Source organism: Acipenser ruthenus, chromosome 39, assembly GCF_902713425.1.
Source record: "Acipenser ruthenus chromosome 39, fAciRut3.2 maternal haplotype, whole genome shotgun sequence".
Lineage (NCBI taxonomy): Eukaryota > Metazoa > Chordata > Actinopteri > Acipenseriformes > Acipenseridae > Acipenser > Acipenser ruthenus.
The window spans coordinates 3,831,153-3,852,514 of NC_081227.1; the positions used below are offsets into that span (position 1 = coordinate 3,831,153).

The 21,362-nt window shown below is 43.0% G+C and overlaps 3 protein-coding genes across 6 annotated transcripts in view; 1 reads left to right on the forward strand and 2 right to left on the reverse strand.

The window, feature by feature from the left end:
* The first annotated feature begins 1,322 nt into the window (after positions 1-1,322).
* Positions 1,323-13,442, forward strand: LOC117397065 (fasciculation and elongation protein zeta-1-like). 3 transcript variants are annotated; one of them, XM_034913307.2, is made up of 11 exons: positions 1,323-1,642; positions 4,907-5,254; positions 7,589-7,688; positions 9,906-9,992; positions 10,227-10,395; positions 10,944-11,218; positions 11,655-11,735; positions 11,827-11,902; positions 12,538-12,603; positions 12,905-12,931; positions 13,270-13,442. In XM_034913307.2, the coding sequence occupies exons 2-11, from the start codon at positions 4,950-4,952 to the stop codon at positions 13,284-13,286; spliced, it is 1,203 nt and encodes a 400-aa protein (XP_034769198.2). In that variant the 5' UTR covers positions 1,323-1,642; positions 4,907-4,949; the 3' UTR covers positions 13,287-13,442. The 3 variants fall into 3 exon arrangements, with proteins under 3 accessions (XP_034769198.2, XP_058865538.1, XP_034769199.2); XM_034913308.2 differs by lacking the exon at positions 12,905-12,931 and having other exon boundaries at positions 1,324-1,642; XM_059009555.1 differs by lacking the exons at positions 12,538-12,603; positions 12,905-12,931.
* Positions 13,443-19,352, reverse strand: LOC117397303 (V-set and immunoglobulin domain-containing protein 2-like). The gene is made up of 7 exons (XM_033996053.3): positions 18,444-19,352; positions 17,483-17,649; positions 16,604-16,808; positions 15,999-16,163; positions 15,153-15,269; positions 14,665-14,803; positions 13,443-14,490 (listed from the first exon to the last, which is right to left on the reverse strand). Exons 1-7 carry the CDS (start codon positions 18,496-18,498, stop codon positions 14,355-14,357), a joined length of 984 nt encoding a protein of 327 aa, XP_033851944.3. The 5' UTR covers positions 18,499-19,352; the 3' UTR covers positions 13,443-14,354.
* A 145-nt stretch (positions 19,353-19,497) lies between these two features.
* Positions 19,498-21,362, reverse strand: part of LOC117966667 (endothelial cell-selective adhesion molecule-like) — a 28,664-nt gene continuing 26,799 nt past the window's right edge. For both annotated transcript variants that reach the window (XM_059009554.1, XM_034913206.2), the window contains one exon: positions 19,498-21,245. In XM_059009554.1, coding sequence (XP_058865537.1) covers positions 20,795-21,245 — 451 coding nt within the window. In that variant the 3' untranslated portion in view covers positions 19,498-20,794. The remainder of the gene's footprint in view (positions 21,246-21,362) is intronic.

Genomic DNA, 21,362 nt, shown 5'->3' on the forward strand with positions numbered 1-21,362 from the left:
CATGCTATTGAACGCCCTCTGTGTGATGAGGTCATTTCTGCCAGCGAGCTGGAAGATGGGGTCTGCCTGCCTGCCTCTCCCTCACTTACTTTCTCGTTACTGACTAACACTTGGGGTTATTGTGTTCACTGAACAGGAGAAATTGTTTATAGCACATAAAAGCACGCAGCCATACACACACACACGCGAAGTAAAGTGGCATATACAAAGACACCCAAACAAACGTACATGTACAGATCAACAGACATGCACACATAGTGAGCAGCGACTCCTTGAAACGTTCAATCTAAGCAGTCTTAAACAAGTCTGATTATAGTGGGAAACCATTCAGAAGGTTACTTTAGGAACTAAACTTAAGTTCCAATCCAAGAAATTCCATGGTGTGTGTTTTTTCCTTTCACAAAACAAATGCCACCCTGGAGTAAACAGCTCTGATCAATAGAGGTCATTGTCTAGAGAGCTGCAGCCACAGCAAGGGTTAATAAGACTGGAAGCTGGAGGCTGTGTCCAGCGGGGCCACCCTTTCCTCATCACCGAATGGACTCAGCCCACACTTTGCACTGTTTATATCAGATTGTATTTTTTGGAATGGCACTGAGTACAGTCAGGCAGGGTGCATGGAGTGAGATTGCCCTGGCTCCTTTGCAAGCGAGCACACTGCGATCCTGATCAAGCACACACTTTCTGCCATTCACTTCTGGCTTTCTATTCTGTTGTGTTGTTATGGTCAATAATAATAATAATAATAATAATAATAATAATAATAATAATAATAATAATAATAATAATAATAATAATAATAATACAGGATTTTACTTTCTTAAACGCTCTAACCTTGGTGGATAATGCTTGCTCGTGAAAGTAGGTAATGTGTTTATTAATAATGTATATGCTTTAATAACTACCTCCTGTATGTTTACTTGCTCGCTTGCTCTTTGTGTATTGATGCAGACCTTACAGATCAAGAACAGCCTGTCAGTCTGAGCCACTTAGAGGCTACAGGTCCTGCCATGGCAGAGAATGTGCAGACAGACTGCAGTTATACCTCTGCAGTTAACCTGTACAGCTGCATTAATAATACCACAATAAAATCATAGACTTCAAATTTCAGCAGCATTTTCATCTGAAAAATACTATTCTAGCACAAACCTGTTATACCGGTACATCAGAAATACTCAGAAAGTCAGAAAGGTTATACATGTTGCTTAGAATCATTGCTTGATAAGCCAGATGTTCTGAAATGTTCTGTTCCACCCCTCCACCTCACCACACACAAGGCTCATGAATATTAACAAGGTGGAGACAGAGGGAGGGGCTTCTCTGTGTTTCCGTGGTGATGCAGCCCTAGCTGCTACAGTGATGCTGCAATAGAGGCTGCTGCTGCTTATTGATTCAACAGAACCATCCGCTGCTCTGATGAGCTCTGCAATCCACAGGAGCCTGTAGAACCAGCGGCCAAATCAAGAGGAACAGCAGCCACCATTGTCCTCTTAATCCTGTACCTCCCCATTCCTGCATTGAAAAGGGAATGCCTTTATCCGCTCTGCTAGCCTCGCTGGGATGTACATCACAAGGTGTTGTTGAAATCTGCACTGCATAGGAGGGGCTCTTCACAGGATACAGCATTGGAGACACATCTCAGGTAGAAGAGCATCTCTCTAGCATATCATTCAGAGGCCATTACATCCTGGTTTGTAAGCTGTTGATGCTAACCTCTTTTGTAGGAAGATTATCAGAGCTTCTCTCTCTCTCTCTCTCTCTCTCTCTCTCTCTCTCTCTCTCTCTCTCTCTCTCTCTCTCTCTCTCTCTCCATTGTTATTCCCATTCTCTCGTTCTCTTCCTGGGTATCCTCCAAGATGCTGCCCCTCCTCTCTTTCTCTCCCTCTCCCTCTCTCTTTCTCTGCAATGGCTTCTTGTTGGCTTAATGTCTTTATTTATATTCAGTTCCTCGCTCCTTGGCCTTGGAATGAATAGAATATGCACCTGAGGCGTTTCAGTGTGATAAGTGGTATTACATGAATGCATGCATCATTTAATGTTCATACCTATCTGTTTGTTTCTGTCTTGTCTGTCCCGTTCACTAAATAGCAAGCTCGTTAACTAGAAGACAATAGACATGCATATCTTTATATCGCTGTGTGTTTAACAAGCAGATGGGAAATTTTAGATTTGTTGTGTTTTGCATGGGTGTATAGACTGTGTTTTTATGTATGGTATAAAGATAAACATATATCACTTTCAGATAGAAAGCTATAATCATACATACATACATGCAGCATGTATGCTGCTGATGAAACGGAATCCTTCATGTATTACTCTCTGTCGTGTTCGGGCTTTCTCATCAGTCAGCATTGAAATCAGCTCCTGTTTAAGCGTGAGAAGGGTAAAAGGAAGCTGTGTTGCTGGTAGTCTCTGCTAGGGGAGAGGCAGGGTGAACAGCAGGCTCAGGTGAAGGTGGCATTACAAACCTTGGCGTGCCCGGTGCCAACACACAGCAAAACCATTTGTATTCAAGCTGCAGTCGCCTGTCTGCACTGCCATTGCAGGGTATTTTTCTTTTACGTTTCAGCATTAACCAGTTCTCTCTGTACGTTTGCCGTCTAATCTGTTCTGGTATACAGTGCAGTCTATAGCAACAGCCTGAAAGGAAAATAACAGGCAGGGTGTATCTCAGGGCTATTATTGTGGCTCAATTGCTGCTCCAGGCTGTTCCTCAATAATAACTGCCCCTAATCCTTGGAAATCTGCTGGAAAAGTGCATGTGACTTTTGAGACATGCATTTATGCATTCTTGGATATAGAAGAACCTGCATCAACCTGCAATTGGAGCTCTAGTAAATGAAACTGCTGCCTTGCCCATCGTCTCTGAAACTGCTTTGCAAAAAGGGAGAAGCAGCTTATGGAAAAGCACTCACAAACTATACATTGTGTCTGCTGAGTAAATACGTGTGTGCTTACACATAATTGCAATGGTATTATGCATAGTTACAATGTACTCAATGTGTAAATATTTTTGCATGATATATGCAAGTATGCAATTGTATTAGAAAAGGGTTCGCGATTATTTCGTGCAAAAAGATTTACACATTAAGTACATTGAAACTATGCATAGTAACATTGTAATTATGTGGAAGCACACATGAATTTACTTAGTAACTGCTATGCAAATACACAGTAATTAGAGATGCAATGTAAAGTGTAAAACCTTAGATGAATCTCTAATAAATCAGTGTCTGTGTTGCTGTGTGTGGTGACAGTTATCTAACAGAACATGCTGCGGTCTCCCTGTTTGCTTGGCTGACTGATTGTGTGGCTGGCTATATTTTTTGTCAGATCAGTTTGTCCTCTTCTCTGAGTGTTTCTGTGTCAGAGAAAGACAGATAGAGACAGTGCTTCTCTCTGATTTGAATGGATATTGTAGGCTATGGCATCTAAACGCAGGTTCTTCAAAAAGGCTTCTTTTTAACAATTTGCTTCATTGAACAAACAGCCAAAGGCAAGAACAGTGAAGACTTCTGAGGTTTCAGATCTCAATTTTCTACCAATTTCATGCCTAACATTTACCTGCTGACCTCCCAGCAAGCTGCATATGAGATAGAAATAGGATCTAAAAAAATATAATTTATAACATAGCAATTAACAGATGGTTGTGTAATAGCAATGCAACCCATGCATATTATAAAATCTTAAGATTTTCTGCACTTATACATGTTGTTGTGTATTAAGTATGTTGTTGCCATGCATCTACATGTGTATTATTTAATTAAACACACAAAATGTAACCAAGTATATATGTATATATGCATATTATATATTTGAATGAGTAAGCTGCTTCACAATGGCAGTGGTCCCCTAAAATGTTATTGTCTAAGAATGTAGAATGATTGGGTGGGTTCTTCCTTTCATTGGGAGGATTGGATGGAGGAGAGCTTCCCTTGATTGTTCACTGATCGTGGGAGGATTGGATGGAGGAGAGCTTCCCTTGATAGTTCTGCTAGCCAGTGCTCCTCAGTCCTGATCCTCACATCTTCTGATGTTCAGTCTTGGATCTGCCAATTGTGCTGGATTGAGCGGTGCTTTTGTGATATCCAATAGGGGACAAACTCACTTGTGGGTTGAGCATTATTGTAACCCTGAGGTTAAAAGCATGCAAGGCACAGTGAATCTGCATGCGGTCCCTACAAATCTGTCATGTATCTTAGGAATTCTTTAATGAGTTTTCCTTAATTTATGCTCAGCGCTCTTCAGACTCCATTATGTATCTGTTCCCAGGAGTTGTGCCGCTGCTTGTGCTCTCTCTGTCCTGGGACCCGACAGCCAAAATAAATTAAACAGATCACTAAAATATTAATCAGAGTGTCTGAAAATAGACTGGGAGGATTTCTATGTGCACCACAGCAGGGTTCAGGTTTGTTTGCACATTGATTTTACTTGTTAAGAGGAAATACATTAAAGACAGGGGTGGTGTAGCCCTGCATTCGAATGTGTAGCCCTGCATTCTGCTAATGCCCATCCATTCAATGTGTGGAGAGAATGTTACTGTCCAAGTGAAATGACCCTTGAAGTGTAAGTATAACAGACTAACTGACAACTATAACCCTTTTAATTCAGTAAAAATGAAAACAGATATACTGTATGGCAGTCCCTTATGTGCAAAAGGGTACTCATATTAAATACGTAGGTGGTGTTAGTGAAATCTATTACTACTCTCGTTGAGTGCTTTACAGGACATAACAGAGGTTTGCAGGACTATAAGGGCGTCAGATGGCCTTTTCCCAATAATACATTGCAAAATTCTGCCATCCAAATGGAGGTGTCTTTTATGGTAGGAGGGGAGTCATAAATGTGGATATTTAAGTTCTCCAATCCTGTCCTCCCGTTCCACTGACCCTGTCTCCTTCCACAGGGTTCCCACTTGCACAGGCGCTCCCTACAGGGAGTCAGGCAGCATGGAAGCCCCGCTGGTGTGCCTGGACGAGGATTTTGACGACCTGAGGCCCTGCCGCGATGTCGACGGGAACCAGAGCCCCTTTATGTCCCACGGAGGGGTGCCCCCAATCAAGCGGGAGGACTTCTCGGAGCTGGAGACGTTCTCGGAGATGATCAGCTTCAAGTCCATGGAGGACCTGGTGAACGAGTTCGACGAGAAGCTCAACGTGTGCTTCCGCAACTACAACACCAAGACCGAGGTGCTGGCGCCCGTCCGGAACCAGACACACATCGTAGAAGAGGAGGAGCTGTTACAGGACGAGGAGTAAGAGCACGGCACCATGACACACACATTCAAAACGTTTACTACAGTCTTCAATTAACTCCTGCTTTTAGAAAGGAGAACAATTCATTTTAATGTTACGAAATGAGAAACAAACGCCTCGACAGCGCTTAATGGGACTTGGATTATATTATTTTGTTGTTTGGTTTTGGTTTTGTAAATTAACAGGTGTTTTCCCCCACTTTCCAAAACTAGGAGTTAATTAAAAACGGGAGTAAACGCTTTCTTTGAAACACCCGTTCATTTTACAAAACAACTATTTCAAGTCCTCTTAAGTGCTCAAGTGTTTTGTTTTTCATTTCATGACATTACCGTAACATATTTTCTCCTTTCCAAAACTAGGAGTGAATTAAAGAATGGAGGAAACACTGAACAAATGGTCCTCAGAAAGACATACTGTGGGCCCTGATTTGAAAAAAACGACAATAAACTCCAACTCCATTCAAAAACAAAGCAAGGGACTAATGAAAACCTTGGTACTCTACATTTCCAAAGAGTTTGGTTTCCAGGGCACAAGGTCAAATATCCTCCATAATACTATTATAATCTTAAAATCAAAGAATTTTGGTAATGGCATGAACCCCTTTTCAAATATCTAGATATATATTTTTAATACAGTGGGTCTTTTTTGGACGTTTCAAACAAAGCTCTCAAGCGAGCCTCTACTGGTGAGATAAGCTCTCTGCCGGGCCCCTGATTGGCTGACACCGCCGTGGGGTTTATTATTCATGTCTTACGATGATGCTCTGAATAATTCAGCATGTCTTATTCATGCTTCAGCTCTCGCACTTGTCCACAGCTGTTTCATCTAGATTTTTTTTATTTTTTATGTTCAAATGACTATTTAACACACTGCCTGCCAGAATCAAAGCTGTTACAATAGCAGCTTAATCTCCCCGGGCCCTGTATAATCCAAATAGGTGTGGAGATTTTCATTTCCATAGATCGCATGATGCCCCATGTGTATCATTACAGGGTATGTTATTTTTCTATGAACTCACCAGAACGCCCCAGGGCATAGCAAACCGAGGGAACGAGAGCCAGTTTGTGTGTTTAACATGGTTATTTTTATTTATTTATTTTTTTTGGTTATCCTATTTTTCACTGTCATTTAGGTTTAACTGTATATATATATATATATATATATATATATATATATATATATATATATATAGTATTTTGCTATCTGACTTAAACATTAACCAATCATTACTTCTGAAATCAGTGAATTAGAGAAGGGTCCTTACATTGCAGGTATAATACATGACCCTTTACTGTTAACATGGCCTCATCGTGAATTACCCGAATTGGTGAATTAGCAAATTGTGAAATAACGAACACTGCACTGTCTTCCAGCAGGCTAGCATGGCAGGTCCGCCGTGATGTTTAGCATAGGGATGACTCCACATTCTAGCACCCAGGAATAATGCGTAAGGCACACTGTGTGTCTTGTTTCATCCAGAGATCTCCAGTATCTTACCCAGTCCACCCCAGTACGGTGCATGTGTGAGCTGTGCTGGTGGACATCTTCTGTATCTCTATCTGTTCCAACACCCAATGCTGCATGTGCCTCAGGACCCTCTTTAATATTCAGTGCCAGCGGGTGCCAGTGGTCAAGGGGTAGAGCATGTGTGTGAACAAGAGATGTAAAGAGTTACGAGAGAGACTCTTGAATAGACAGCTGTTTGTCTGTGGTGCTGGGCGATGCCATTGAACAGATCCCTGCCTGGGAAATAGGCCAGCACTGGGAACAATGGTAGGCATCACTTGCTCGCTCCACCTCTCTCTCCGTCTCTCTGGTTGCTGGCGTCCAGCTCCACATCAAGTGGTGTCTCAGCCGAGTGAGAGGGTGATTGAGTGGCACAAGTGTCCACTTAAAGATACGTCTCAGTAGCCACGCACAGATGGGCGCCTATACCAGCTCACAGAGGTAAAGCTGCATGTTTTATTGGGCAATCGATTTACCCAATACCTGGGTACTTGGTCTATCATGTATGTGCAATGTTCATTAACCAACATTTATCATGCTTTTCCTGTTCTTTACCAATTACTTTTGCTAAGCTTAACCCCACTGTGTGCTGTATATGGCAAACCGCATGTATTTGAGATAAAAGTCATTGGCAAAAATATCATATATAACAAATATGTATGTGGTGAGCTCTGGTAATCAATGACAATGACAAATTGCTGGCCATCAGCAAGCCTTGTGTGCAGTGCGGTAGGAAATATTCCTGCGGTGTGTATTTGGAGGCAGGAGTTCTTGACAGTACAGTACTGTAGGCGGGTCACTCATGTTTGTCACTCTCTCTCTTGCAGTGTATGGGACGCCCTGACCGACAACTACATGCCCTCAAATGGCTCCAGCTGGGATGACCCGAACACTGAGACTCTCAATGGGAACCTGTCTGACCAGGAGGTACTGTACCAATCACTCTCCATCAGAGAGTCCCAGGCACAACAGAACCAGTGTGCACGCATGCAGGGGGCTTCCCATCATTCCTACTTCATTAATCTGTAGGACATGAATCTGTTTTAACAGTATAAAAGCAGATTTTACTTGAATGCAATCAGAAAGATCTATAGGAGGCTATGATAAAAGCGTAGCGATCCTGCGAAGTTGCAAGTAGAGTATAACACAGAAATATGGTTTGGTTAAACAGCAATTCCACAGTGCTTGGTATTACTAACCAAGACCTAATAAACAGTTTTCTTACTCTAGTCCATTGATTGGTTGCCCTTGTTTTGTCCTTTCCCTGCACACCAGTGCTGCTGCTGCTAATGGGCATTCAGACAGTGAATCCGTAGCTCTTCAGGCACGGTCTCTCTCCACTAGACCTATCGAACAACAACAAGCTCAGACACTGCTGCTGCAGTAAGGGAGGTGCTGTGCATTATCTGAAGCACAGCCGTGGATTGAAAGTGTCTGGCAGCCTCTCAGAGCATCAGGAGGCAGGAAGCAGCACACGCTCTCTGAAGCCCTGCGTCCAGAGGGAGCTGTGGAAATGGAAGGGAGCCAGTCTGAGAGGCTCCAGACTAAAGGTGGAGTTGACATGACCATTCTGACTAGGCAGCCTCCTGTCTGTCTCTCTGAGCTGGACAGACTTTCTCTTCTGTAGATCAATCACTGGAGCTTTGGAAATGTCTTCCAAAGGACAGTATCTATCCCATATCTCAACGTTCAAGGCCTGCAGTAGGGTTTTTTTTGTTAAGGCCTTGTGAAATGTATTGTGGCATGTTAGTGAAGCAGTTTCACACTGCATAGATGGACTGGGAATTAGTTGCAGAAGGAGGAGGAGAGGCAGTGTGGCCGAGCAGTTAGAGCCAAGGGACTGGGAGGAGCCCTGCAGTCATTTTCAATGCCTTTCAGTATCGTTCTTTGCCTCTTTTGCTAACAAATAACATCCAGGTGCTTCGTAGTACTCTGCATGAGGAATGTCCTGGAAATGGTGCTGCTCAGTTTCAATGTCAGGCTGTACGACAGGGGAAGCACAAGCTGGTTTTCACAGAGCCAACAGCACTGTGTTGCAAGCTGATAGATGGAAAAAGAGTCCTTGCCGATGACAGGAGCCAAGGCTGTTTAGGAGGCCAGTCAGACAGCGCAATTAAAAGGCATTACTCTGGGAAGATAGCGGAGTGAGCGATGAGAGGTGCTGAATGTGCATTAGCCCACAAGCGCATTTGCAGGATGCCCGTGCCAAACGAAAAGAGAAATGCTGGTAGCATCAGAGTCATTCCTGAGACATATACAGTTTTTATTTGTGATCAAAACAGACAAACAAGGTTTAGTTCATCATTATTGATGGCACTGTGCAACGGATCACATGCTAACAAATAACTGGACGGGGCTCAGTTTTTTATGTCATGTTGGCCAATTCCAACAGATACACTGAGCATTCATCCCTTCCCAGTCTTCAAATATACAGACAAGTAACTGCTAACCAAAACACCAAAGATCACCAAACCACACTAACAACTTCAAATATTACGGCTGTACTCAATGACTCCCTTCAAAAACAAAGTTCCCTTTTGTAATTGCAATAACCAGCCAAGATGAAAAAAAAAACCCACAGCTATCTTACTTACAGGGTCCCTCCCATCCCAGTGATCTTCTCAGGAAGTCCCTGCCTGTGCTTTGATCCATGTGCTTTAATCCAGGAAATCGAAATTGCTGGTATTTTAGATCCAATTAATTTTCCAGTGGACAGTTCCCTATAATGGAGGCCTCAGTCTTAACTGCTTATTTTTAAGAAGCACAGTCCCCTCTCGCACGGAACAGACCCCTTAATTAAAACAGGGCTGTCACAACCGTGTGTTACAGCTTGAAGTTTTTACAAACACAGAAGCTGGATTTATTAATCAAAGGTCGCAAACGTTTTCAACGGCAGACAAGAGCTGTGTGTATTGAACCAAGCTGCAGAATTATTTTGAATTTCCAGAGCAGTTTTCTGCCTATAAACCAAGGAAGAAAAATATATACTGCAGTACTGCTGTAATGAATTGCAGCATACTGCAGTGTTCAGGTAAATTTTTAAAGCAGCAGCCTACTGTATTTTGGGTACCTTCTGCAACATGACCGCACCTGAAACGCTGCAGAACAATTCTGTGTCCTTCATGTCTCCATTCTCTCTTTCAGATCCATGAAAAAGAGGAAGAAGAACTGAACGAGAAAAACGAGCACACGTGCTGCCTGAGCGACGGACCGCTGCTCACGGCTGATCAGGTCAGGTCAGGGGGTCGTCAGGTCAGGGGTCGACAGGTCAGGGGGTCGCCATGTCAGGGACAGGCGCGCTAACACGTTTCCGACTCTTCTTCATTTGCGCTTGCAATATACAGCAAACCTGACTGGGATGTTTCATGTCCTGCAGGAGCCCAGTTGAAATGTAACTGTTGATTTAAAAACCTCATTGGTTGTATTAACTGTGAAAGTAAAAGGGGGCGTCTCTTTATTTGTCAGGTGATCGAGGAGATTGAGGAGATGATGGAGAACTCTCCGGACCCTGAGGAAACAGAGGAGGAAGAGGAGGAGGAGGAGAGCGCAGAGTCCTCCCTCATTCCAGACCCCTCCCTGCTGGAGGAGATCCGCGTCCTGTCCCAGGCCTCCAACAACAACTGCTCCTTGGAAGGTACCATCCAGGAAGGGGGAGGGCGGGGGGCGGGGGCTGGGGTCGGAGTTACAGCGTGCACAAAAAACATTAAATTAAAAACAAAATGAAGAACAACTGATTCATTACTGTGCCTGCAAGCGGGACAAACAGAATAAATCATGCTTCTAAATGGCTAGGGGAAAAATATCACAAGTAGCCAAATAGAACTAAACATAAATTCAATTAAAAAGGTAGTCCAAATGTGACTGGTAAAATCCTCTTGTCTTCCTGCATGGCTCCCCAAGTCAGTTTTTCAGTGTAATTCAGGAGTGTCCAATCACGGTCCTGGAGGACCAAAATTCCACTCCAGGTTTAAAATCAGATAATGAACTTCTTCAGGGTCTGGATGGAGGTTTAACTGGTTGAATTAAGCAATTTAGATTAGGGTTGGAACAAAGACCAGAAGTGGAAGAGACAATGTTGGCCACCCCCTGCTCTAGTGCTTTGAGTTGAGGGCCGAAGATAGGGTTCCCATGTGCCTCCATGTACACTGACATGACTGAATCCCTCTGTCTCTCCCCTCGCAGGCTTGCAGATGATGCCCATGTCGGTGCTGGCGGAGCTGCTGGAGCGGGTGGAGGGGGCGATCCGCGAGTTCTCGGAGGAGCTGGTGACGCAGCTGGCGCGGCGGGACGAGCTGGAGTTTGAGAAGGAGATGAAGAACACCTTCATCACGGCCCTGATGGAGGTGCAGAACCGGCAGAAAGAGCAACGCGAGCTCTCCAAGCGACGCAGGAGGGAGAAGGGCATGAGCCTGCAGGGCACTGCCAGGACCGACAAGGTCGGCTCCATGCCAGTCAAGGTCAGTGACACTCCCACTATATGTGTATTTTTTGTTATTTTATTGTTTTTCTTACCTTATGTGTGTAAGGGTGGATGCATGGTAGCGATGCAGTGACGCAGCATGTTGCTTGATAGATGCCAATGATCGGCACTGTCCTGTATAGGTTTAATTGGTTAGGTGTACTGCTGTAGGCTTTAGATGGACCAAAAAATACGTTAATATATGCATCCCAGTATGATCACTCTGCTTAACTGTCCCAAGTGAAAGAAAAAACATTAAACGAATTGCATGGACTGAACTGCAGGTGTTCGGTTCTCGTTTGGAGGCTGGAACCTGCTTAACTAAACTGCTGCCTTGCCGGTGCTAACTAAAGGTATCCGTGTCCTTGCTCTTATAAGTATAAATCAGAGCAATGCAATGGAGCTGATCCGAGTCACACTGTTTCTCCCCCCAGCGTTTCAGTATGGAGGGGATCTCCACCATCCTCCAGACAGGGATCAGACAGACTTTCGGGAACTCAGGGACTGACAAGCAGGTATTTCACCATATTTCACATGTTTCTTTAGCTTGTTGTTGGCTGATGGCTTGTTATTATTATTTATTATTATTTTGTATTATTTTTTCAGTACTTAAATACAGTGATTCCCTTTGAGAAGAAAGGCACGCCTCCCTCTGTGGAAGATCTCCAGATGCTAACGAAAAGTAAGCCCTGCCTTGCAAAGATCCTCCCTCTTTCTCTGAGTTCTAAATACTCAGCCGCACTCTCTCCCAGCCTCTCACCTCCAGCCAACCCTTCTAGGCTAGGGTTACCATACGACTCCATGTACACTTTGTTCAGGCGTTTCAACTCATTGCAATGCATTCTGGTACCTTTGACAGCAGACTACATTTACCAGAATGCATTGTGATGTGAGCTGAAAAGTCTGAAATCTCCCAAACTGTCCCAGTGTACATGGAGAACCCTATCCTCGGCCCTCAACTCAAAGCACCAAAATTGGCCCTTCCACTGCTGGTCTTTGTTCCAACCCTGTCCTAAATTGTTTAATTGAACCAATTAAACCTCCACCCAGACCCTAAAGTAGGTAATTCTATCATGTTACCTGTTAAACCTGGAGTGGAACGGCCCTCCAGGACCGGGATTGGACAGCCCTGCAGTTGAGCCACACAACCTCCCAGTCCTTCCTCTAACCCCTAGATCGCACTGCCTCCCAGTCCCTCTGCACTAACCCAATACCACCAGTTTTTTTTTTTTTTTTCAGCACAATAGGTGGGTTAGGTTTACGTGTCCAGTGATCAGGCTGCACTGACTGTGTGGTTTGGTTACTCTTTTTTTGCAGTTCTTTATGCAATGAAAGAAGACAGCGAGAAGGTCCCGACTTTGTTAACTGATTACATTTTAAAAGGTACAGTAGTTTATTAGACACGCTCAGTATGCTGTTAAATAAATAATCCAGATAACAGAATTAATGCAGTAGCACTGTGCCTGGGTATTATGTGGTTCACAATGGAACATTCTCAATACTGGGTTTATATGACAGAATTCCTATTGTATTCTGGATAGAGAATTTCATATATGCGATTAGGAATACAAGTATTTAGAATAATACCCTAGTGGTGGTTTTCCAGATAGAAACAGGATCCAAATTGGATGTAAATGTAGCGTAATTGATCAATTATTTAAAAAATCCAATGCTGTCTTCACAGTGTCTGGGAGTTCACTGAAAAAAGCAGGTACTTTCATATTCCTTTTGTAAAATTCAGTAGGAGTTACCTAAACTCAGGAGCAAGGCTAAACATTGTGTTGAAGCTGCCGCTGTTGCTAGTGACAGCACGACTCCATCATACCATGGTAAATACCATTTGCTTTGCTTTACCGTACTTCTCTGTGCTTTTGCAGTTGATTCTCAGCTCTTCAGCTAACAGTAATGCAGTCTAACATGTAGAGTTAAAGGAGAAGCCTTTTGGGCCATAATGTTTCAACTTTCTTTTTTTTCTGTCAGTTTCCACAGTGCCTCTTCTCTCTTTGCATTAGGGAATAACATGTTTTTCCTTTCCTCTGTGATTTGCAGTGCTGTGTCCTACTTAACGCTACGACGGCCCCTCTCTTGAGAAGTCGCAGGCTGCCTGGGGTGCGATTCTTCCACTCTCCAGCCAAAACTGCATGAGCTCCCATACATTATTAACGACGTATCATTGTATGTAACTCATCAAGATCCTGAATAAAACACAGTCTTTGCTGATATCACCTTGGTCTATCCTTTAATGCATAAATACATTGAAAAAAAAAGGACAAAAAGAATTGATCTCATTTTTAGTTTAAAAAAATCAAATAAAGATACAAATTCATGTTAGGACTCGAAGTTGAATTCAAGAAGAACATGTAAAAAAAAAACCTGTTTACCAAATACAAGCAGTTCCAGGATTGAGGCCAGTGCAACGCCAACCCTCAATGAAACAAACGCAGCCCTCATCCATTTGGACTCTTCAGCTAGAGTTGTCTTTGGCTTCCTGTCCATAGTTTTCTAGTGTTGGAATGGCCGCTGTCAGTCTTATTGAATATTTGGGACCAATGACATAAGATCTTTGATCTATGCTTGTATTGGCCAGTGATTAGTGCTAATAAGAAAACTAGGGGTGTGCTGACGCTCATACTCATAATTGTATTTATCTTCAGGTATTAAACAAATCCATTCATTAACGTGCTGATTGCAAAACAAGAAAAGCTGTCCTTCCCTCACCTTTACAACCGAGTACCACTCAGTGTCACTGAGGACTTGGTTCATTTTCATTGTCAATTTATGGGCTGCGGTACAGCAGTCAAAATGTAATTTAAACACTAAGAGCGGAAGTTATCAATCTGGATCTGATGAGTAAAAGCTCACACCCAGTGAAAACGTCACAGTGCATCGCAGTGAATCACGTTCTGAGCAGAAAATATCACCAATTCAACATTTCATTTCCTAACTAACAGCAGGAATAAAACATACTTTTATGATTTAAAACAATGTACAAGAATTTACTGCCTGCAGCTTCGTCACGCAACAGAGCTATAACCTGCTATTCAATGGCAATGAATGCATTTTTTGACAAGCACGTGAAATATGATGCTACTGGGTGATAATTGTGACGGGGCTGCATTTGTTGATGCTGGAGGTCACACCACAGCAGTGAACCTTGAGCTGGCGTGGCTCGCAGTCTCATGTCTGTCGAGGGAGCGGCTCAGGAGGTGGGACTCGGTCTCTTCATAGTCATGCCTGGGGGTCTTAAAGGAAGGGGCCACGGCATCCTCCCTGAACCACAGAAAACAAGACATTAGCATCAAATACAGTTTGATATTCTTGAAACCGTTTTAGAATGTTGTTTAGTTGTATAAAGACACCAATGCTAGTCAAAACAGACCTTAAAACAGCTTTGTGGCTAAGGCCAGCCGATTTTTAAGATGAAGAAAAACAAAGCCTAGGTACCGTATGTCGTTTCCAACTGTGGGCGCTTTGGGGTGATTCTTCCTGTACCAGAAGACGTACCCAGCCACCCCAGCCAGGAGGAGGAGAAACAGAAGGGCCCCCATCACAGCCCCCGCCACCACCCCCGCATTGCTAGTGGCTGAAACACACAAGAGACATTTCACCTGATTGGACAAACCCACAGAACACAAGAGCAAAACTGGCTTTCATCATTCAACTGTACCTGTAAAAAAAAAAAAAAAATCTCAAAAAGATAATGCAGCGCCGGCACTATCATTTTCATATTCATTGTTTTTAATATATTGTATTTAATGTATTATATACATATATAACTTGCATTATAGGTGTAACACAAGTAAACCCAAATCGCAGTTTAAATGGTTCAATTTAGAACAGTGTTGGAACAACTTTGGCCACCCCTGTCTTGGTGGCTTCTCTAGCAGCCCGAGTGTATATTGGATGGTGATCTGGCTGGCTGTGTAACTTACACACTCTGATGTTGACTGTGCAGCTGGCAGCACCTATCTCGTTGGAGGCCCGGCACTGGAATGGTCCGTTGAAGGCGTAGGATAGGTTCCGTAGCAGCAGCGAGCCGGACAGCTGGTCTGGGAACGAAAGCACAAAGTACGTTAGGGAAATTATTAGAACGATATTTAGATCTTTAGAGAGAGAGAGAGAGAGAGAGAGAGAGAGAGAACACACATAAAACAAACACATGGGAAGCAGTAGGGAGAGAATGCTACTGCTGACAGAGGCAGGTACAGCCATGCACCGAGTAAACATTGCACGTTGAAAATAAAGGATAACATTGAGAGAAACCACAGCTAACGCTATTCAGTGCCCTGCTCGAGGGAGGGGGAAGCATTGGCTCAGTGTTTGTGTTTCACACTCTTTCATTCTCATGAAACTGTTCTTGAGTAGCGACACAGCTCAATGAACAATAGCACAACTTCTACTCAGAAACCTATTTTTTTAAGGTCATTATGCCAGGCGAAACGTTCCGAGGGTTAAGAAAATCACTGCTCTCAACAGACATGTTCTCTCGCCTGGTAGGAGTCCAGATTTCTTCATTCCCCAGTGCCAGTGTAACAGAAGGCTAGCTTGATGCCAGCTTGAATATGCTGGGATATATAGATTCCCAGCCTCAGGGGTGATTTCTCTATTCTTTGTGTCATTTTGCGATACTTCCCCCATGTTTATTTCCCGTGCTATGAGACTTCCATGTGGTGCACCACGCTTGCTTGTGCTTCACCATGCACACACTATGCCCTTTCTATGCACACTGCAGTACACTCTGCAGCACCCTTCAGGGGAGTGGCAGTGAGCGGACTGACCTTGCACCATGTTGGCCTCTGGCACTGGGATCTGTGCTGCAGTCTTCTCTCTGGTCCAGGTGTAGATGGGCTGAGGGACTCCCTGTGAGGAATGGCAGCTGAGAGTCACGTCATTACCGACTAGGGTATTCCCTGTCACTCTGCACTCTGGGGGAGAGGGAGGCACTGGAACAGAAATGCATCCAATCAGATTTTAACAGACTTTTAGGATGCAGTGATGAATGAATTAACACATGGTATAGTTACACAGTTTTAATGGCTAGAACATTGGGCACTGTGTAAATGGTGTGCCAGCTAGGGATAGGCCTTGATGTGTTAAACAGCCTCTTATCGTACTTTAAATTTGTATGATAAACCTCGTGGATCAGGTCAACCAATCAGATTGTGAGTTCAGAAGTCGTTAACCCAGGACAGACACCCTCCGACCTTTAGAACCACCGCAAACCGCGGAGTAGTTTCGATCTGGTACATAAATAAAACCATGGAAATACATAGAAACATAAGTACTTCATAAACAATAACATGCAAGTGCAGCTGCTGATTATCAGAGGACTCGAATGCCTGGTTAATAAATAAGACCCGGTAGAGCAGCGGGCGGCACGTACTGAGCACGGTCAGGTTGATGACCCCCTGCCCTGTTCCACTCCAGTCTCCTGGGTTGATGACCTCACAGATATACACTCCCGAGTCCGAGGGCTGCAGATCAATGATCCTGACCGAGGCGATTCCTCCAGTGGGCGGGTCCTGGAGCAGCTGCATCCTACCCCTCAGAGAGTTGATCTGGTACAGCTGCCCGTCGAAGTACAGCATCTGAGGGGGGGGGGGGGGGGGGGGGGGCACAGCGAGCGAGTGGGGGCATTACAATTCATTCAGGAGTAAAGACTGGAGAGCTTGGGCCGGAGCTACTGTGGTGCTGATTACAATCTGGTTGGGGTAACTTTAGGTTCTCTAACATCTTGTAATACAAACTCATTTTAAACAGGTTACAGTTACTCTATATTACATCAAACTGATACATAACGACCACCGGTGGTCATTATAATCTGGTAGTCCTGGCGCCATACAGTACACACAGTGATTAATAAGCGATAACAAGTGACTACATCGAGTGAAGGAGGAGATAGCAATTTCTGAGCAGATGAAGGATAGTTTTTTTATACAAGCCAGGCTGAATTCACTTGATGAATCCTTATATAGCTGTTCTTTGACAAGTGTTTTAGGGGATGCATTATTCCTTTAAAATGTGGGTTTCTATATTGGCCTATACAGGCGCAATTCTGTTTTGTTGGTGTGTGCTCAGCATAGAGAGATTTGATCTAAAGAACAATGTAGTTCTAATTGCTGGATAACAGGATTTGGAATCCTGATGAAAGTGAATGGCAATGATTTAAATTCTGTTAAAGCTTGGACACCTCTCATGCAGAGCCCTACCCCCTGTTCAATTCTGTATAGAACAGGCTTGAACACCTCTCATAGAGCCCTACCCTCTTTGCGTTGATCGGAAGAGTTCCGGGGGCTGCAAAGCGCCACTCCACGTTAAATCCTTTTTCGATGGTGCTGGTGCTGTATTTACATGGCAGGTCGACAGACGATCCCATGTTTCCATAAACTGGATCTGTTGGCACAGTGATATCCATAGAGAAGGCAGCATCTAGATTTGGAAGGGAAACACATGAGCTGCTCAGGCTGCTGTATAGGAAAGCAGTCAGATGTTTTTTATTAAAGTGAATTTCAAATCCACATTTCTAGGGGATTTTGTGTACGTTTCTTTTCCGGGTGTTGCTCTGTCAATAGTTCCTATCAGGCTGCACATTAGTGAAGACTGGCCTTCATGTATGAATTCAGTAAAAACAATATTTACCTGATAAGGTCAGGTGTGGCGTTCACACACAAGAAGACATGGTTTCGTTTTTAAATAGTTTCCGAGTTCTATTTTGCTAACATCTATAGTAACGCCCGATTCGATGGGGTTTTTAAACTGGAGTTTTAATATATGAAAGACAAAAAATCAGTAGAATTTAGAGATCACCTTCTATTACATAAACATACTGAGACGTCATCATGCAATGGTGGGGTCAAAAAGTGTGATCTTTATACTGTTCCTAATGTCTGTAGAAAAACCTTTCATTTCACATTTTCTTCGTTTGCTGTTGGAAATTAGTTTTTGGTCTGTTTAAAAAAAGAATAGTCAAGAGCAAAGTTTAGAGCAAAAACGTCCAGCTTCTTCCATCTCCTCATCAGTGCGTACTCTTATTATACAATCTATATGGCTACATTTACAAATATAAAAGAAACTTGAATAAACTCCATGACAAAACGTCTTTTTCAATGTCTTCAATTTGACTTCCATTCTAAATGTTTATCGTTGAATTTAAGCTTCCTTTAGTATTTCTAAATCAATCCTATTATAGCACTCTGTCCCTTGAAAAGGAAAGGGATACTTACCAATATTTAAAGTGAATATCCAGACGGCCAGCAGGCCATTAAGAGTGGGCGCCATTCTGCTAGGTGTCTGCTCTCTGCTGTGTTTTTCCTGACTGATCAAGATTACATGTCTTTCGCTAAGCAAACAGGCGTACCTGGAGGACTGTTTCAACTGAATCAAAAGGAACAGGTGCCTGGGTATCGGCTGAAGGGGAGGGATTGAGAGTCTGACTGTTATAGGTCAAGATAAGCTAAGGATCACCAGAGTCTCTCAGCTCGACCCACTGGAACACACTGCTTCCCAGTCCATCAGCTCCAATCACTCAGCTCTAACCACAAGTTAACACTGCCTCCCAGAACTTCAGCTCTTCTCAATGCACTGTTAAATTGCTTGGACAACACTACTAATAGATCTATGGTATTAATCTCTGCCAAGGTTGGTACTGCAGCTCACAGGCTTGAAACGCTTGACTAGACACAATTACAAAATGTGGCCACTAGGTGGCTGTATTGGGTAAGTTAATAACCAATAAGCAGTAATAGGATTCCCCTTATAAAAGTGTCCCATAGAAAAGCTCAGTAATAAATCATGAAAACATGGTAAAGTATAGGTAAGCATTTTAAAGAATAGCGAGGTATGGTAAAGCATATTAATAAACATAGTAAACCAAGGTAAACTGATATAATAACTAAGGGAAAAGCATGGTAATACTGCAGAAATACTGCAGTAAAATTTTATAAGGGTCATACTGTACATTTCAATGCGTAAACTAAATGAGAGAAAGAAAGAGGCTGTGAAATGGTAAAGAAAAACAAAATGATCCTTTTCTGTGTACCTTATCGAATAAGACAGTCACTGTGTTAGCAAATCCTGAAACAGCTTAGGTTTTATTAAAAACATTTTTTTACAAAGTATAACTGAAGCGTTTCAATGCCGTATATATACAGTATATATATATATATATATATATATATATATATATATATATATATATATATATATTTTTTTTATAATAGTTATCTCACACGCACACATCATATAAACACACTGTATATGAATGCAGTACATGCTGCATACTTGATCTTGTTTTAATGTGTATGAAATGATGCTTTGGAGTGTGTTACAAGCCATGGGTCTGGTCTGAGCTGTCTGCTGTGAGTTTTTTTACTAAACGAGAAGACCTGCGATGTTACACTAGTTTTGTAACACAGACAGGTTTATTTTCCTTTCACAAAAAGAGATCCAAATCACACACTGGGAAAAAAAAAAAAAAAAAGAATTGAAAAACTGAACTTTGGGTAAAAGTTGTGCTAAAAGAAAAAAAACAAATAATAATAATAATAATAATAATAATAATAATAATAATAATAATAATAATAATAATAATAAAGATCCCAGAGCTGAGTTGACACTAGTGAATTTGAACCAGTGTGTATTTTGTTCTCAGCTTTTGTCTTATGGGATAAAACATTTGTTTCCTAAAAAGGAAAAGTATTACAAAAATCTTAAAAGGACTCTAAATGAACAGTCTTAGTGTAGTGTTAGAAAGCTTAGCCAGCCAGGCAGAATCTATGAGACCTGTAACCACAGCAGAGCCCGATGGATAACAGATGAATGACCTTTATGACATCACTCAAACCCCCACACTGAAATACTGCTAATGACGTACAGAAGTTCCGTACTATATTATTTACACGGTTTTCATTTGTGTTGTAAGTTCTATAGGATTGATGGCCAGTTTGGAGCATTGCTGTTTAAGCATTAAAAGGAGTTAGCCTAGGCATTACAGAACTTGATTAAAAGTTACACCATTTTCAAAGGAAGCTAGATTCATTTAAAAGCACCCGCTGCACATCCCCCTGCAAATCTGTTCTGCCTCATCATTTTCTACTTCCAGTTTAATCGAAGATGGAGAAAAGGTTTGGGATTGATGATCCTCATGATTCACACTTGCATGGAAATACCATCCTTGCAATGTAGATTTCTGTGTTTCTTGCTGTAAATGACTAGCAAGCAGTCTGCAAATTTCCAGCTCATATCTGACATTGGACAGAGGGGGCACACCTGGTTTTGGATACCCAAGGCAGTATCGGATCAGTTTTAACAAATAATACACAAAACACTAATAAATAATACACCTCCTTAGACATTTAGCATTTAGCATAACAATTGGTATAGCGTTAGAAAGACACGCTCAACTGACTTAAGTCAATATCATACTGTTAAATGCGTGTAGATTTTGAATTGCAACAATATATATATATATATATATATATATATATATATATATATATATATATATATATATATATACAGCTTTCAGATTCTTCGCACTTCGTGATCTCTTTCTTTTCCAGCTGGGTGTGTTACGCTACACCAGAGAGCCAGCCTGGTTCTGAGCCGGCACCATGACGGGAATGCCCCCCATCCTCATGATGTTAGAGGAAGAGACCCCGGTGACAACAGCCGGCCGCGGGGCCTGGGGCTGAGCGCCGTCAGTCCAGGGTGCGGAGTTTCCATTGGCGGTAGGTTCACTTGCAGGTCCCGGCTGCCCTCTCTCATGGATGTTATGGTTGTAGCTCGGCTCGCCCCCACGTGGCAGGTACAGGCCGGGTCGGTAGCCGATGGTGCTGCCGGCTGTCGTGACGATAGAGGTGGTGTCGGAGGCAGGTTTGGGGGGGTAGTGGTGCTGGGGGTGACCGGGGCCCCGGGTGTGGGTGGCGGAGGTGGTGATGGAGGAGAGGGTGCCGTTTCTGGAGACGATGTCTGAGCCAGCGCCACTCTTAGACCACGAGACCCGTCTGGGTGCCGGGGCATCCTCCCTGGTAAAGAGGACGGAAAACCAGAGGGTCAGGCAAACACATTCCAGCAGCCATTCATTAAAACAATACAGCCTGGCTCAGACCAGTAAACTGAGGGGTATGTCTCTATGTATTTCT

Excerpts from the sequence above, each read along its gene's own strand:
- LOC117397065 (XM_034913307.2), top strand. The coding sequence starts at position 4,950 with ATGGAAGCCCCGCTGGTGTGCCTGGACGAGGATTTTGACGACCTGAGG. Across the intron at positions 9,993-10,226 it reads CGCTGCTCACGGCTGATCAG|GTGATCGAGGAGATTGAGGA; the intron begins GTCAGGTCAGGG and ends TTTATTTGTCAG. Across the intron at positions 11,219-11,654 it reads TCGGCTCCATGCCAGTCAAG|CGTTTCAGTATGGAGGGGAT; the intron begins GTCAGTGACACT and ends TTCTCCCCCCAG.
- LOC117397303 (XM_033996053.3), bottom strand. The coding sequence starts at position 18,498 with ATGGCGCCCACTCTTAATGGCCTGCTGGCCGTCTGGATATTCACTTTA. Across the intron at positions 17,650-18,443 it reads GATATTCACTTTAAATATTG|ATGCTGCCTTCTCTATGGAT; the intron begins GTAAGTATCCCT and ends TTCCAAATCTAG. Across the intron at positions 14,804-15,152 it reads CACAGTCAACATCAGAGTGT|CCACTAGCAATGCGGGGGTG; the intron begins GTAAGTTACACA and ends TGTGTGTTTCAG.